Genomic DNA, 18370 nt, shown 5'->3' with positions numbered 1-18370 from the left:
CTAGGCTAGTTCCCCAAATATGTCTTTTTTTGTAGGTTTATTTCAGGCCAGGGCACTCACTGCAAATGTTTATGGGTTTTCAAACAATACTACATATGTTTCAAAGGCCTGCACTGGCACCAGGTTCAGAACTGATGTGGACATAATTTCCCTCCTATCATGAGTGCTCTCGTATCCCTGGTCACAACAGTAATAGCAGTGATTAACATGTTATGGCTTGTCCTGTATTGTGGGCGTGCCTATCAGATGTGGGGAAGTACTGTACAGTTCTACAGTGTCTGCAATGAATGCACCTGTTGTCAGCTGACTCCTGTGTCATATTCATTTGATGTACACTGTAGCAAAACGTTTTGCAACAGAAAGGTTCATATTAGACAAGTTCAGGTAGTCCCACCCTGTTTGTCTGTTTTGTTTCCATTTGGTGCCTAAAGAATATGACCCTTGGTTGAACCCAGAGGCCCAATAAACCATTGCTCCAAGGCACTTAGCAGAATCATCTTATCTTTCCTTAAGGTCAACTACGTGTACTTTATGACACATCCTAAACAGTGTATCAAGGAAGATTATAGAAGATGTTTTCACATTAGAAGTGGAGCAAACATGCTTCTGTTTATGAATTATTTTTTAAATGCTATCATTTTTTTACCTTTAGTTTTATAATGAACTGATGCAAAGGAAATGTGTTTTTAGTGAATATAAGAATATCACACAGTATACTGTATCATATTATATACTGTACTTCACAGAACATGACAGGTAGCCTAGCCGTTAGAACTTTGGGTCACTACCGAAAGGTCGCTAGTTCAAACCCCAGCGCTGATAAGGTGAAAAATATGTTGATGTTCCCTTGAGCAAGGCACTTAACCCTAATTACTCCAGGGTCGCCATTGATAATGGCTGACCCTGGCTGTGACCTCACTCTCTGAATGTGTCTTAGGAGTGAGTTGGAATACGCAAAAAAAAAACATTTCCAATTCACACATGTATATTATACACGTGTGTGAAATTTGACAAATATAAGTACCCACCAAATAATTATTTATTATGTGCTGCTACTACAACTCTATTACAAGGTTATTGATAGAATAATTCTGGCCCTATTACTTTCAGTGATTGCCGAAATGTATGCATTTTTATTGTTTTGAACTGTTACCAAATGTAGAGCTGGGCTAGTAACCGAAAGGTTGCTAGATCGAATCCCTGAGCTGACAAGGTAAAAAATCTGTCGTTCTGCCCCTGAACAAGGCAGTTAACCCACTGTTCCTAGGCCGTCATTGTAAGTAAGAATTTGTTCTTAACTGACTTGCCTAGTTAAATCAAGGTCAAATAAAAACATAGAATTGACCATGCAGCGCCTTTAACTGTAAGCAGGAGCACAATCAGAGAACACCATTTCCCACAACTCCCATTTCCCACAAATATACCGTTTACCTCCGGATGCATCGAAGCTGCAGCAAAAACTTGCGCCGCTGATTTCTAGATCACATGAACGGGGTGAAAGCATTGTGCTGTTTTTACTTCGTCCAGTTCATTTGAAAGGAAGATTTGGTAAACCGCGCAGGTTCTGACAAGACAAGAAATTATTGATTTGCAGGCCTTTATCTCGCGCCTTCACAGTATCCGCGTACACGACCCTCGAGCCTGATACAGTGAAATATTGCACGTAAGTACTGTATTGTTGTTACTATGTAGATTTTCTACCTGGAGCAAACAATGGTGCAAACCCAAATGCAACATTGTAGCCGTGCTGCAAGAGCTTTACAAACTCGATTGATCGTGATACATTGTTGGATTCTTGGTTAATTCAGGCCTACCTATCCAGAGTATGCGCGTGCTATTTTGTACAGTAACTCGACGAGCTGTGCAATAATTCGAGCGAATCAGTCCTAGATTGCAAATGGAAATAATAACCATAACATTTACTTGAATGTACACATTCGGTGGTCACGTGGACTACATCTGGGTCAGCGTGAGGGAACCCGTGTAGCATTTCTTTTTTTTTTAGGTTGGAAAATGTCCAGTGGAAATGTGGTTGATTTCTGTATATATTGACATCAGTTGTTTTACATCATAGTAAACGGTTTTTACTTGTAGTAAACGGTTCTTTGCGGAGGGATAGGGTTCTACCAATAACAATTGTTGATCAGAACCCCTTTTGGAAGACAAGGATCCTTTGTTAGGCAAAGTGTTCCATCTGAAACATTTAACATCATAAGAACCGTTTTTGGAAGAAAGGGTTCATTGACGTTTTTTTGGAAGGAATGGAGGGTGCTGCATAGAACCATCTATAATGTTTCCCAGCATGTAAGGGAGATTTTCAGAATTGTTTGTTTTACTGTAAAATATGTTTTTGCATGTACATTGATTGGCTAATTCATTTTATGCTACACAAAGATAAAGACCATACTGTTTTCTAAACTGATCCAATCTGTTGGATTTATTGTTAGTTACTGAGAGGGTTGTTCCAGTTTAGATGACTGAGGAAGTCTCAGTATTCAGACTTCCCTAACCTGGCAGTCATTCTGAATGCAGGTTGGGGCTGATTAATAATTCCACTTGTTGGCTATCCTAACTCTGGCTGGATTACAATAGGAATTACACATCACTTTGCAAACCAGCATAATGTGACTTGCAGGCCTGATGTGGCATGTAAACCAGGAGATTCCTAACACCACTGTGTTCTGGTATAACTAGGCCACGGATAGAACAATGAGACAGATGTTTCACTGGATGTATAGATGTGAAGCACCCGGTTGGCGTTTCCACTCACTATCAAATATGGTAGCAAGAGAAAGCCGGGGGCCGGCAGTGATGGAAAGAGATGGATTTAGGCCGACAATCTGTTAATTTACCCATCAATTAAGCATTTGATCTCAATACAGTTCTCTTTTCCCAAAACTACAATATGTTACGAACAGAGTGGACAAAGTTTTGTAGACTCTATCCTTTGCCAATGTTGGGTTGTTTAGAAGGAGTTCAAAGGCAAATTGAGTTATTGCACACATGCACGTTACAGAGTAGGCGTTCCCCAACGGAAATATGGAAATGCATGCTAGAATGCGCCACTAGGATTTTGCTAGCTCGTGCTTGACTCTGCCAACCTCCTTGCTTGTTCTGCCCACTGTGGCTCATTTGTTCCCATTTGAAACGACAGGCTGTGGTTTATCTTGGTTTAGTTAAACAAATCTTTGACTAGTTCCTCAATGAAAGGCCTGATGATAAATGTAATGTTTTGTCCTAAATAATACAATTTTTAAAGGCGAGTAAAGCTGGTGGAACCGTTCATAGAGGGTTCTAGGAAGAACCTTTAGATGACAAAATGGTTATTGTTCTAGGATGAACCATATACAGGGTGCTCTTTGAGGAACCGTACATAGAGGGTTCTACCCAGAACTAAAAAGGGTTCCCTTATGGGGACAAACCGAAGAACCCTGTATGGTTCTACTTAGCACCTTTTTTCTAAGAGTGCATTATAGGCTAGGTCACTGATTATCATTTTTGATAACATTCTTACGAAAGGATGGTATTTATTCAGCCATTGCATCATCTTTTTTTCCCCAGGATGCCCAAGTCAAAGGAAGTTCTGTCATCTACTTCTGGCAGTGCCAGTGCCAGTGACTCAGACAGTGAGGCTGAGACCAAGGTAAAAATCTAATCAAATTTTATTTGTCATATACACGTGGTTAGCAGATGTTAATGCGAGTGTAGCGAAATGCTTGTGCTTCTAGTTCCGACAATGCAGATTACAGGCTCAAAATGGCAAGAAACAAAGACCTTTCTTCTGAAATTCTAACATAAAAGGTTTAAAATGATAAACTTGGATTAGCTAACACAACGTGCCATTGGAACACAGGAGTGATGGTGGTTGATAATAGGCCTCTGTGTAGGCCTCTATGTAGATATTCCATTAATTTGACAATTTGATGTTATTTTAATAGCAGAAAATGTGCTTTTCTTTCAAGAACAAGGACTTTTCTAAGTCACCCCAAACTTTCAAACGGTAGTGTACCTAGATTCAAAGCTGGGTTTTTATATAGCTGCATATATTAGATTTTTTAAATTTAACTAGGCAAGTCAGTTAAGAACATTCTTATTTACAATGCCAGCCAAACACGGACGACGCTGGGCCAATTCTGCGCCGCTCTATGCGACTCCCAATCACAGCATGTTATAGCCTGGATTTGAACTAGGGTATCTGTAATGACGCCTCTCACACTGAGATGCAGTGCCTTAGCCTGCTGCGCCACTCGGGAGTCCAAAGCAGGTTGACGTTTACTGGGATGAGTCATGTCCTTGAGGCAGAACTGAGTGATTTCTGCTAGATGGACCTTCTGCAAAGTAAAAAAAGGGGCTATATTGTAAAAATTTATGAAAACAAAAATGTGCTTTTTGGTCATAATTTTAAGGTTATGGTTAGGTGTTAGGGTTAGCAGTGTGGTTAGGGTTAAGGCTAGGGTCAAGTTTAAATTCTGATTTTATGACTTTGTGGCCTTGCCTGCTAGTGACCACTGCAGAGCTGCCTCCAGAACAAGATTCATGACGAAAAACGCTAACCTGCTACTGTTCATATTATAATCAGAGGTTGCCTTTTGTACTTTCAGAAGAGAAAGTACATTTTTATATGTGTGGAAATGAACCCCTGTTGTAGGCCAAGAAGAGAAAGCAAGCAGCGCCAGAGAAACCAGCAGCTAAGAAACCGAAAGGAGGGGAGAGTTCCAAACCTGGTGGAACCTCCAAGGGAACCGGCAACAAGGACAAGGATGACAACAAGTTCCAGGTAGGGAGATCCGAGCTCTGTGTTGCTGCTCGACCAGACTCTAGCACAGAGGAACACGTTGTCAGTCCATCCCCAGTACAAAAGATGCGACGTTCGTTGCATGTCGATATCAGACCTTTTGCATGCCATGGATGACATTTGAGGTCAAAGCATGCTGGTATGAAAAACTACCCCCAAATACGCAAAAATAGGCTTCTAGTTTGCACGTTGTGGTTTTTGACTCAACTGTCTGCAGTTGGAGCTGAGACATTTGGAGGACGGGCAAGGAGAGAAATCTCTAGCTCTCCGCTCCGTCCGCCCCGTAGTCGCAGTACTATTTGTTAAGTTCATGTTTGAAGTATCCCTATATTTCTGTTATTACGGGGCCTTCACTCTGTCAAGAGTGCGCCTGCACGGGAAGGCTTGCTGTTGATGGACCTAGCCTGGTTGTGCGATGGCTACCTTGTAGTGTGTTCATACGCCATAGTAAACTTTGTTGAACTGGAACCTTGTTGTTGTGTCATTTCGAGTTAACATTGGTAGCAGAGGATGGTTAATAACTACAATGTACCACCTCGCTTCGACAAGAAGAGGTTGTACGACAGTTGGAAAAATGAACTTGGAATCTGGACACGGGTTACTAATCTGGACGCGAAAAAGCAAGCACTTGCGGTGGTATTATCGCTCGAGCGAAGTTCGAGAGACACAGCGCTGGAAATATCCGTTGAGGAATTGAACAAAGTTTCCATACCATCACCCTTGATCAGAGCACTGGATTCTGTATTTCTTAACCTTTCTGATCTCCCCATCCCGGATCCGGGATCGTGAATACAGACTCAAGCTCATTACCATAACGCAACGTTAACTATTCATGAAAATCGCAAATGAAATGAAATAAATATGCTAGCTCTCAAGCTTAGCCTTTTGTTAACAACACTGTCATCTCAGATTTTCAAAATATGCTTCTCAACCATTGCAAAACAAGCATTTGTGTAACAGTATTGATGGCTAACGTAGCATTTAGCATTAGCATTCAGCTGGCAACATTTACACAAAAAAACAGAAAAGCATTAAAAAAAAACATTTACCTTTGAAGAACTTCAGATGTTTTCAATGAGGAGACTCTCAGATAGCAAATGTTCAGTTTTTCCTGAAAGATTATTTGTTTAGGACAAATCGCTCCGTTTTCTGCGTCACGTTTAGCTATGAAAAAAACCCTGTATCCAGGATTGTGTAAATCTATCAGCAAGCTCATTAGCATAACACAACGTTAACTATTTATGAAAATCGCAAATGAAATGAAATAAATATGCCATCTCTCAAGCTTAGCCTTTTGTAAACAACACTGTCATCTCAGATTTTCAAAATATGCTTCTCAACCATAGGAAAACAATCATTTGTGTAAAAGTAGCTAGCTAGAGTTAGCATTTCGCGTTAGCATTTAGCGTTAGCATTAGCGTTAGCATCCAGCACGCAACATTAACAAAAACATAAAAGCCTTCAAATAAAATCATTTACCTTTGAAGAACTTCTGATGTTTTCAATGAGGATACTCTCAGTTAGATAGCAGATGCTCAGTTTTTCCAAAAAGATTCCTTGTGTATTAGAAATAGCTCCGTTTTATACATCACATTTGGCTACCAAAAAAAATCCATAAATTCAGTCCTCAAAACGCAAACTTTTTTCCAAATTAACTCCATAATATCGACTGAAAACATGGCAAACGTTGTTTAGAATCAATCATCAAGGTGTTTTTCACATATCTCTTCATTGATACATCGTTCTTGGAAACATGCTTTCTCTCCTGAATCCCAGGAGAAAATGCCTGCACCTGAAGATTACGCACAAATTTAGACAAAGGACACCGGGCGGACCTCTGGAAAATGTAGTCTCTTATGGCCAATCTTCCAATGATATGCCTACAAATACGTCACAATGCTGCTAAGACCTTGGGCGAACGACAGAAAGTGTAGGCTCATTCCTTGCGCAATCACAGCCATATAAGGAGAGAATGGAAAACAGAGCTTCAGAAATTCTGCTAATTCCTGGGTGATGCATCATCTTGGTTTCGCCTGTAGAATGAGTTCTGGGGCACTTACAGACAAAATCTTTGCAGATTCTGAAACTTCAGAGTGTTTTCTTTCCAAAACTGTCAAGAATATGCATAGTCGAGCATCTTTTCGTGACAAAATATCGCGCTTAAAACGGGAACGTTTTTTATCCAAAAATGAAATAGCGCCCCTAGAGCTCTAAGAGGTTAAAGAAGAGAAAGACCGTGCCTACGAGGCATATTCAAACTTTGACAGTGTTACGAGAGATATTTCGGTTGCAATGACGGACTACACCATTGATTTCGAACAGAGGTACAATAGGATGCGCAAGTACGACATGGTTCAGTTGGCTTCGACTGCTTGTACTGTGCTGACTTTTGACGTCTGTCGCGCCAATAACAGATGGACTGCAAGTGAGTGACGCAGCATATTACACTGAGCAACAGAGAAAAGGCGCAAACAAGTCACGTTCTCAAGACAACCAGAAGGGGGCGCCATTGCCCGGCACAAATCGTCTGGGCAAACATGGAAGGAGATCAAAATGTGCTATTTGTCGAAGCACTTACCATTGGGTTAAAGACTGTCCTCATAAAAATGAACAAGTTAAGCTAACAGGAAAATGTGAAAACATAGATAGAGCAGTGTAACATTACACTGTTTTCAAACTAATCTACTTCCGATATTAATCTGCTTCCGATACCATTGATTTCGAACAGAGGTGTACAATAGGATGCGCAAGTACGACATGGTTCAGTTGGCTTCGACTGCTTGTACTGTGCTGACTTTTGACATCTGTCGCGCCAATAACAGATGGACTGCAAGTGAGTGACGCAGCATATTACACTGAGCAGCAGAGAAAAGGCGCAAACAAGTCACGTTCTCAAGACAACCAGAAGGGGGCGCCATTGCCCGGCACAAATCGTCTGGGCAAATATGGAAGGAGATCAAAATGTGCTATTTGTCGAAGCACTTACCATTGGGTTAAAGACTGTCCTCATAAAATGAACAAGTTAAGCTAACAGGAAAATGTGAAAACATAGATAGAGAGAGCAGTGTAACATTACACTGTTTTCAAACTAATCTGCTTCCGATACTGAGATTTTAATAGTTGAATCCTTAGGCTCTGCTGTGATTGATACTGCATGTACACGGACAGTGTGTGGTGCAAAATGGCTTGATAGCTATGTCCGTGAACTAAATATGAAAGGGGTACAAAATATGATTGAGACACCAAGCAACAGAGCTTTCAAATTTGGAGATGGGAGAATCGTCCATTCTACCAAGAGAGTTAAGATACCAGCAAAAATTGGTCAGACTAAGTGTCACATTGAAACAGAGGTGGTCCCTACAGATACCCCCTTACAATTAAGCAAAGCTTCCCTCAAGAAGGGACTAGACATACAAAATGACACGGCAGTGATGTTTAAACAACCAGTGACTCTTGAACTTACTACCTCAGGCCACTATTGTGTCAACATTTTAAACAAAGACATCACACAGAGTCCATGCAAAGATAAGATTCTAATGGACACAGAGCACATGGAGATTCTGACAGTCACAGACAACTTGAACACAGAAAAACACAAACTATTGTTATAGCTTCACAAACAGTTTGTCAACTGTAGCATATCCAGACTTCAGGAAGTACTCAGCAGTTCAGGGAATAATGATGATGAGAGTATTTCCATTCTGCAGCAGATATTTAACAGCTGTGAGACATGTCAAAAATACAGTAAACCTAAGCCCAGACCAGCTGTTGGTTTGCCACTGGCTTCCAAGTACAATGAAACAGTGGCTGTATATCTACATGAGCTAGGTAAATCTACATGAGCTTTGCACGCTTCAGTGCTGGAAGCATTGTGAATAAAATAAATACAGTGAAATTATCAAGCACTTCATTCATTCCTGGATAAGTGTGCTTGCTTGGCCCGCCCCAGAAATTATACAGTGACAATGGAGGAGAATTCAATAATAATGAAATAAGAGAAATGGCAGAGAACTTCAACATGGAAGTAAAGACAACTGCTGCATACAGACCATGGAGCAATGGACTTATGGAGAGACACAATCAAACACTCACCGAGATCATGCTATAAGTGAAGCAAGGCAATGGATGTGACTGTAAAACAGCCCTAGATTGGGCTTTGAATGCAAGAAAACTCACTGCACAATCTTCATGGTTACAGCCCATAGCAACTAGTGTTCGGGCAGAACCCCATCTTCCCTCTGTACTGGTTGACAAGCCACCAGCACTAGAGGGGACCAGTGTGGGTGCATGGGGGTGGGACAGCACCTTTCAGCACTACATGCAGCGAGAAAAGCGTCCACCGAAGCAGAGTGCTCAGAGAGAATTCGCAGGGCTCTGCGGAAACCGCTACGACCCACCGATGAGAAATACGAGACTGGAAACAAAGTGTACTACAAACGAGTTGACTGTCAAGAGTGAAATGGACTGGGAGTAGTCATTGGCCAAGATGGTGTGGTGATATTTGTGAGGCACGGAGGCACCATAGTCAGGGTGCACCATAGTCAGGGTCCATCACTCAAGATTGCGGAAAGTAAATTATCAAGATTGATTCTCAGCAACAGCCCCTCTGTCTCCTAATGAAAAAATGACAAAAAGGACACAGTAACAAACACAAACCTACCAGATGTCGCATCCAATGATATGGACACTGAAACTGACACAGGAAATAGAGCAGAGACCTTCAACCATGCCACAGATAATACTGTTGAGCGTTCAAATGAGGAAAACATTCAACAACAGCCACACGTGTTAAGAGAACATGGTTGTTCCAATCTTAAAACTGGACAGAGAAAGTGGTATTCCACATACAGCAACCGTCATTGGACGAGCAGGAAAAGCCAAAGGAAAACACCAGAACTGGTACAACTTGCAGTACTCTGAACCAGCTACACTTTCTGGTATAACAGGGTCAGCTGACCTGTCACTTGTAGATAATCTCAGAATTGAACGAATGGAAAATTGAGAAAAACAGAATGACATTCAAAATGATGATGTACTTGAAACAAAGGATGTCATTTGACACATGATGAGCTCATTAATTGGAGGAAAAATTGAGTATTTGAGGAAGTCAAAGACATTAGTCAAAAGTGTCTCAACAAGGTGGGTGTGTACCCTTTAAAGAATCCTTAACTGGAATAGTTCCTAAAGCATGTCTAGTGGCTAGAGGTTTAGAGGAGCTGGCTGCTAAACAACTCCCAAAAGACTCACCGACATGCGCCTCAGAGTCACTCAGATTGCTGATGATGGTGATCTGCCAGAAGAAATGGAAACTGAATTCCATAGACATCAAATCTGCATTTTTGCAGGGAACAAAGCTGTCAAGGGACATTCACATCCGACCTCCGCCTGAAGCTAAGACAGAAAGGAACACTGTGGAAACTTAAAAAAAAGTGTGTGTGTGGACTGGCAGATGCATCACTCTACTGGTACAACAAAGTCAAGGCAAGAATGCTGAATACAGGTGGAAAAATGTCACAAGTGGATCCTGCAGTCTTCTATTGGCTTGATCAAGACTGCAATGTGACTGGAGTACTTGCCTGTCATGTTGATGACTTTATCTGGCGTGGCTCACAGACCTTTGCTACAACTGTGATTCCACACCGCAAAGCTGTTTTCCAGGTCGGCCGTGAGGAGCATGATAATGTTTGTTGGCATAGAGTTGATTACAGTTGATGGAACAATACTGATGCAACAGGAGAGCTATATCAAGAATCTTCAACCCATCCACATGGATCCTTCAAGAGCCGCACAAAGGAATTCCCCTCTGTGGAATTGAAGCTGATCAATTGAGGTCAAAGATAGGACAAATTCTATGGGTTGCTAGACAGAGTAGACCTGATGTAATGTTTGATGGTTGCAACTTGGCATCTAACACAAAACACGCCACTGTACAAACCATTCATGAGGCGAACAAAGTTGTTTGTCAACTGAACTCACAACAAGTGACTTTTTAAAAGTTTCAGCATGTTGGAAAATATGACTTTTTGAAACTAGTTGTCTTCAGTGATGCTTCGCTAGGGAACCTTACAGATGGAGGCACACGGTGGACATCTAATCGTGTTAATGGGTGAAGGAGGAAGATTCTCACCTATCTGTTGGCGGTCAAAAAGGATCAGAAGGGTTGTCCGAAGCACACTTGCTGGAGAAACTCTTGCTCTTGCGGATGGAATTGACAATGCAATCTTTCTTGCAACTCTGTTCTCAGAGCTTACCACTGGCGAGACAAAACGGCACATTCTACCTGTAGTTTGTGTCACTGACAACTACTCATTAGTTGATGCTGTGACGTCAACCAAGTCTGTCACAGAGAATAGACTTTGTCTTGAGTTTAGCAGCATCAAGGAACTTATTCAAGCACAGAGAATCCAGCGGATTCTGTGGTCGACCACAAAGGAACAGCTTGCTGACTGTCTGGCTAAAAAAAGGAGCATCTGGTTTTGTGCTCCTATAGGCACTCAGTAAATGCAAAGTGGCAGCTTGAGTAATATAAATATATTTTTCACACAATCGATTTGTAATGGGGAACTTGAATAATACTTGGACATTTAATTATGTTGTTGATGTTTTATTTGTCTTTAAAGAAAAGTGGGAGACTGTTAAGTTCATGTTGAGTGCGCGTGCGCGGGAAGGCTTGCTGTTGATGGACCTAGCCTGGTGTGCGATGGCTACCTTGTAGTGTGTTCATATGGTATAGTATACTTTGTTCAACTGGAACCTTGTCATTTTGAGTTAACACTATTTTCCTCCCTCGAGCTGGATGGCAGCTCTCCACTTTGTCCGTTGATACCAGTGACGTGTGAGGAGTAAAGGGTAGGCAAAATGGAGAACTGTTTGTCAAATACATTTTCAAAAAATTTTATGTGCTAGGTAAGCCACGATTGTTTAGTCTTTAGCTCCTTAGCTAAGGCATCATTACAACAAAGGTAGTTAGCTATAGTGTTTAGTCAACTATGCGAGCACACTTACTTGCCTGCACATGCTTTGATCTCCGCAACGGTAGTAGGCGCGAGTGCATTGACGAGCAAGGAAATGTGCGGTGTCTGTAGCAGACTTGGCAGAGAGAGCTGTTCTGCTAATACCGTCCTTCACAGAAAGTTACAGTTGAAGGCGGAAGTTTACATACACTTAGGTTGGAGTCATTAAAACTCGATTACATTTTTTTTTGAATTTTTACCCCTTTTTCTCCCCAATTTCGTGGTATCCAATTGTTGTAGTAGCTACTATCTTGTCTCATCGCTACAACTCCCGTACGGGCTCGGGAGAGACGAAGGTTGAAAGTCATGCATCCTCCGATACACAACCCAACCAGCCGCACTGCTTCTTAACACAGCACGCATCCAACCCGGAAGCCAGCCGCACCAATGCGCCGGAGGAAACACCGTGCACCTGGCAACCTTGGTTAGTGTGCACTGCGCCCGGCCCTCCACAGGAGTCACTGGTGCGCGATGAGACAAGGACATCCCTACCGACCAAGCCCTCCCTAACCCGGACGACGCTAGGCCAATTGTGCGTCGCCCCACGGACCTCCCGGTCGCGGCCGGTTACGACAGAGCCTGGGCGCGAACCCAGGGACTCTGATGGCACAGCTGGCGCTGCAGTACAGCACCCTTAACCACTGCGCCACCCGGGAGGCCAAAACTCGATTTTCAACCACTCCACAAATGTCTTGTTAACCAACTATAGTTTTGGCAAGTCAGTTAGGACATCTACTTTGTGCATGACACAAGTAATTTTTTCAACAATGGTTTACAGACAGATTATTTCACTTACAATTCACTGTATCACAATTCCAGTGGGTCAGAAGTTTACATACACTATGTAAACAGCTTGGAAAATTCCAGAAAATGATGTCATGGCTTTAGAAGCTTCTGATAGGCTAATTGATGTAATTTGAGTCAATTGGAGGTGTACCTGTGGATGTATTTCAAGGCCTACCTTCAAACTCAGTGCCTTTTGCTTGACACCATGGAAATCAGCCAAGACTTCAGAAAAAAATTATAAACCTCCACAAGTCTGGTTCATCCTTGGGAGCATTTTCCAAACGCCTGAAGGTACCACGTTCATCTGTACAAACAATAGTATGCAAGTATAAACACCATGGGGGACCACGCAGCTGCCATACCGCTCAGAAAGGAGAGTCGTTCTGTCTCCTAGAGATGAACATATTTGGTACAAAAAGTGCAAATCAATCCCAGAACAACAGCAAAGGACCTTGTGAAGATGCTGGAGGAAACCGGTACAAAAGTATCGATATCCACAGTAAAACGAGACCTATATCGACATAACCTGAACGGCCGCTCAGCAAGGAAGAAGTCACTGCTCCAAAACTGCCATCAAAAAGCCAGACTATGGTTTGCAACTGCAGATGGGGACAAAGATCATACCTTTTGGAGAAATATCCTCTGGTCTGATGAAACAAAAATAGAACTGTTTGGCCATAATGACCATCGTTATGTTTGGAGGAAAAAGGGGAGGCTTGCAAGCCTAGGAACACCATCCCAACCGTGAAGCACGAGGGTGGCAGCATCATGATGTGTGGGTGCTTTGCTGCAGGAGGGTCAAGTGCACTTCACAAAATAGATGGCATCATGAGGCAGAACAATTATGTGGATATATTGACGCAACATCTCAAGACATCAGTCAGGAAGTTACAGCTTGGTCGCAAATGGGTCTTCCAAATGGACAATGATCCCAAGCATACTTCCGAAGTTTTGGCAAAATGGCTTAAGAACAACAAAGTCAAGGTATTGGAGTGGCCATCACAAAGCCCTGACCTCAACCCTATAGAAAATGTGTGGGCAGAACTGAAATGGCGTATGTGTGCAAGGAGGCCTACAAACCTGACTCGGTTACACCAGCTCTGTCAGGAGGAAGGGGCCAAAATTCACCCAACTTATTGTGGAAGGCTACCTGAAACGTTTGACCCAAGTTAAACAATTTAAAGGCAGTGCTACCAAATACTGAGTGCATGTAAACTTCTGACCCACTTGGAATGTGATGAAATAAATAAAAGCTGAAACAAATCCTTCTCTTTACTATTATTCTGACATTTCACATTCTTAAAATAAAGTGGTGATCCTTACTGACATAAGACTAGGCATTTTGACTAGGATTAAATGTCAGGAATTGTGATAAACTGAGTGTAAAAGTGTATGTAAACTTCCGACTTCGACTGTATGTTGCTGTTAAAGGTTAGTAGGCCTATGTTATTTCATCAGTTCATGATCTGGTGTCGTCGTTATATACTGTAGCTGTATGTCAACAGTAGGCTTCTAATGATGTGATCCTATTCAGTTCACCGATGACAATAAGGCATGTTGAATGAATGGTAACCTAGAAGTCAAACCTAACTTGATGGATTAGGTCCGGGATGGAGATCCTGAAACAATACAGTAGGTCTAGTTCAGTTGTTTCATATTCCAAATAGCCTACAGTAAGTTAGACTACTGCATTGTGTCCAGTAATTGAATTATTCAGATTTTCTCCCCAAACAAAATTAGGATGACAGTTTCCATTGTCACTTCACTATCCCCATAAAGGCACCTATTAATTTGAAATTATTACACCAAGATTTGACATAGAAAAGTGTAATTGAGACCAACTCCAATTTCTTTTAGGATCATACACAAGACTTAAGTGCTGTCTGCATTGTTGGATATCATTTTAGATTCTAGGTTTCAGGAAGTGTCAGTTAATGGTTTTCAAAAATGCTAAATGCGCCAACTACCTGAGGGGGAAGTTGGCGGACACCCTCCGGACCTCCCCCCTAACTAACTGTAGTCTTAAATCAGAGGGAGAACCCTGATTTGTACATTTTAAACATGTTTCTAGTTAGCTACTGAAGGTCAACCAATTACCAAGTACCCATAAGTCTATATACATTATTAGAAAAAAAGGTGCTCTCTAGAACATTAAAGGGTTCTTCAGCTGTCCCCATTGGAGAAAGCTTTTTTTCTTCCAGGTAGAACCCTTCTGGTTCCAGGTACATGGAACCAAAAAGGCTTCTACCTGGAACCAAAAAGCTTTCTCCTTATGGGGACAGCTGAAGAACCCTTTTGGAGCCTTTTTTTTCTAAGAGTGTAGCCCAGGTCTGTGGCAGTCATGAAATTTTGTCAACCAGTGATTGTCTTTAAAATAAGCGCTGTCTCACGGTAATTGACCGTTAACTAACATAAACAAGTTTAGCTTCCACGCATAGCCTACGAGCCACTGATGCGGACCTCTGGAACATCAGGCCTACATCCATTTTAAAAATAAGTAGGCTTCTGTTTAATATAGCCTACACCATCACAGTAAATCCAATATTTATTTTAGGCAGGGATAAAGAAACTTTATGATATGACAAAATGTAGCCTATTTCAGAAGAACAGAATAGCATATTCGGAGTTGTCATTATGTTAAGAACTGTCATTGTGTCATTGTTAGGCACTGGCTATGCCATATGGCTGTGGGCTACACTAGTTCATTTAGCAGACACGATTTGCTTAGAGTTCCTGTGGCATTACTTTATATTTTTTAATAAGAAAAATACAATGAACATAGCTGAATAAAATAGAGGATATTCCCCCCCCCCCCAAATGATTTCTGAGGGAGTGTGCGCGCATGTGGCTATTCTGTGTTGAGCGGTTAACAAACAGGTCCTCCTATATGCTTAATTATTATTATTATTTTTTTTTTGTTATGATACAAACGTTGGGCAAAATGTTTTGATTTCTAATACATTCTAAGGCTGCATGATGCGACAAATTACGATAAAACTTTTTTTTTTTTAAAGTTTAATGAAAGGGAACTGCGCTGCTCTGTTTCTTGTGCAGGCTGCACACACTTCATCAGTCCCATTCACAATTTGACAAGCACTTGATCATATTCACATGCAATATTCTCCGTTGAATCTGGTCTTTACGTAATAATCTGGTCTTTACGAGTTGCTCCCGAGTTGCGCAGAGTTGCACTGCATCTCAGTGCTTGGGATGTCACTACAGACACCCTGGTTCAAATCCAGGCTGTAAAACAACTGGCTGTAATTGGGAGTCCCATAGGTCGGTGCACAATTGGGCCAGCTTCGTCCGGGTATGGCCGGTGTAGGCCGTCATTGTAAATAAGAATTTGTTCTTAACTGACTTGCCTAGTTAAATAAAGGTTAAATAAAAAATGTACAAAAATAATAATATATGGAACAAATGTGTGCCGCTCTATGGGATTCCCAATCACGGCCGGATGTGATGCAGCCTGGATTTGAACCAGGTACGGCAGTGACACCTCTTGTACTGAGATGCAGTGTCTTAGACCACTGCGACACTCGGGAGCCCGATACACAGCATGTGTGGAATTCTTTTTGAGTTAGAATTGCCCACACACAAAAAAATATGTCCATAGACTGCACTCACATAGCGAAATGTAGGTTACATGCAGTAACTTTTTTTTTTTATATGCCTAATAGGCTACACTGTTTGTAAAGCAGATTAATGTGCTTAATTTGTAAGAATTTCGCAATAGAGAAAGCTGGGATATGATTTTATTAAATAGTGGCCTGTCAGAACTCTGTTTTCAAATGGGATTGCTCAATGATGTGGCTTTTAAGAACTGTGGGCTCTGTGCTCTCCAACCATGCTCCAGGGGTCCTAGGCCTCTAGAATACGTATGGAGTTATTTGGCCACTTCAGTTGTGATACAAAACATTTAGGCCTATGGGCCAGGCTACATAATGAGTGAGACTATGATTATTATTTTTTTAAGTCGTCCCCAAAAATTTGTGCTCTGTGCATCGATCACAAGTGATCATGTTCTCGCCATTCAAAACAAATTCTCAATTTAATCTTGTCTTTACATATACTAAATAATATCTATGAGGTTAGTTTTGATTTCGAGATGACCATTGGTCATGCACTTGTTGGGGAAGGGGACAAAAAAAAATACATGTCACCCTTATGCACTTAAATAACAAATGGAGGATGCTTTTCTCAGCCAGGTAGGCTACTCCGGTTGTAAAAATCAACGCAATGTGCTTAGCATATGGAAAGTTGAGAAATAAATATTGTCCTAGCCTATCGAAAGCTGATGGGACCCTCTTTTTAGTAGAGGCCAGCAAAACTCTTTCTCACTCAATTGCATAGCCTATAGATATGTTGCGCAACAGGAACATTTTATGCTGTGCATCAACCACCTATGAGGAGCTGGCTCTCCCTGCGCAACAGGTGATCCTATTCCGCTCCAACTTTGAAAGCCTGTGCTCTCATGAAGAGTTTGATATGATTTTCAATCGCATTTGCATTGATGCCAGAGCGATTAGAGGGACAATGGAGTGCTGAGTACCGGCCATTAGCAACTGGCCGTTAGCACGTCTGGTATGCTACTAATGACCATCGGAGGCATCCGAGCTGAACAGTCACATGGAATTTGACTGAGGTCGTGACTCCTGACTGCCGATATGTGGTGGTAATGTAGGCTACCGTTCCTGCTGAGACAGTCTTCTGCCTATATCGTTATTAGGTCAATAAAAAGAGTGCATATGCCTATGATTTTAGCAGTGTGGGTAATGCACGCATGGGGGCTGGGGTGCTGATGTGGTACTCGTAAAAATGATTCAAAGTTGGAAGGTCTGCGATATGGTTGTCTTCACATGCATCTTTTTTTTTAAATTTCAGATTGGGAAGATGAGGTATGTGAGTGTTCGGGAATTCAAAGGAAAGTGTCTGATTGACATCCGTGAGTACTGGATGGACCAGGAGGGAGAGATGAAGCCGGGCAGGAAAGGTAAGATTTGTCACAGCAGAACCCTGGCCCCTGAGCCGACTGTCATGCCGTCACTCTACAAACACACATATGGATTTGGAATGACGAATCATTGGTTGAAATAGTTTTATTAAACGGTTTAAAACGGTTTATTGATGATCTATCAAATCCATATGCCCTTTACACATTTTTTTAAAGGATAACAAATGTTAAGTGTTATCACAATTTCTATGTGTATTTTTCCACCTCTGTTCTGAGATAGTGGTCCCCAGATGTCATATTTGACATCAAGCCCAGTGATGCTACTTTTCTGGATTCATTAACTGAACCGAGATCAGTTTACTTTCCTCTGTCTAACTTTCCTCTGTTCCGTGCCCAGGTATCTCACTAAACCCAGAGCAGTGGAACCAGCTGAAGGATCAAATCTCTGAGATCGACGACGCTGTGAAGGCGATATAAGAGGGAGGCCTCTGGCTGCCTGGGATTTACCATCCACAACCATACATTCTGTTTTTGTTCTTAACTTTGCCACCATTTTTTATATTGTTATTGAAACATTTTTAAAGGAAGAGACACACATTTTTTAAGTGACCGACCAAGACAACATTGTGTATATTTTAAAGATTAAAGTTTCTGTTTACTTCTTGTGCTGTGTCTGAAAACCCAATGTATGTTATGCTTGTTGAGTGCTTCAGATGTAGCTGTATGTGTGTTTGTGTATTATTGGGTTTGCTATAATAAGTAATCAATAAAAGCCATTTAAAGGGACTACATTTTGTTGAAATGTTTTTATTTTATTTAACC

General features: G+C 41.6%; 1 protein-coding gene across 1 annotated transcript; it reads left to right on the top strand.

Annotated features, from left to right (window-relative positions):
* Positions 1–1425: 1425 nt before the first annotated feature.
* On the top strand, positions 1426–18334 carry LOC139410053 (activated RNA polymerase II transcriptional coactivator p15-like). The gene is made up of 5 exons (XM_071155489.1): positions 1426–1663; positions 3562–3643; positions 4649–4777; positions 17479–17587; positions 17946–18334. The coding sequence occupies exons 2-5, from the start codon at positions 3563–3565 to the stop codon at positions 18023–18025; spliced, it is 399 nt and encodes a 132-aa protein (XP_071011590.1). The 5' UTR covers positions 1426–1663; position 3562; the 3' UTR covers positions 18026–18334.
* The last annotated feature ends 36 nt before the right edge of the window (positions 18335–18370 follow it).

This window comes from Oncorhynchus clarkii, chromosome 5, assembly GCF_045791955.1.
Source record: "Oncorhynchus clarkii lewisi isolate Uvic-CL-2024 chromosome 5, UVic_Ocla_1.0, whole genome shotgun sequence".
In the NCBI taxonomy this organism is placed as follows: domain Eukaryota; kingdom Metazoa; phylum Chordata; class Actinopteri; order Salmoniformes; family Salmonidae; genus Oncorhynchus; species Oncorhynchus clarkii.
Note: the sequence above shows the minus strand (reverse complement) of the source record. Positions and strands in the feature narration are given on the sequence as shown.

Coding starts and splice junctions, on each gene's coding strand:
- LOC139410053 (XM_071155489.1), top strand. CDS start 3,563: ATGCCCAAGTCAAAGGAAGTTCTGTCATCTACTTCTGGCAGTGCCAGT. Junction 4,778..17,478: donor AGGATGACAACAAGTTCCAG/GTAGGGAGATCC, acceptor TTTAAATTTCAG/ATTGGGAAGATGAGGTATGT. Junction 17,588..17,945: donor GATGAAGCCGGGCAGGAAAG/GTAAGATTTGTC, acceptor TTCCGTGCCCAG/GTATCTCACTAAACCCAGAG.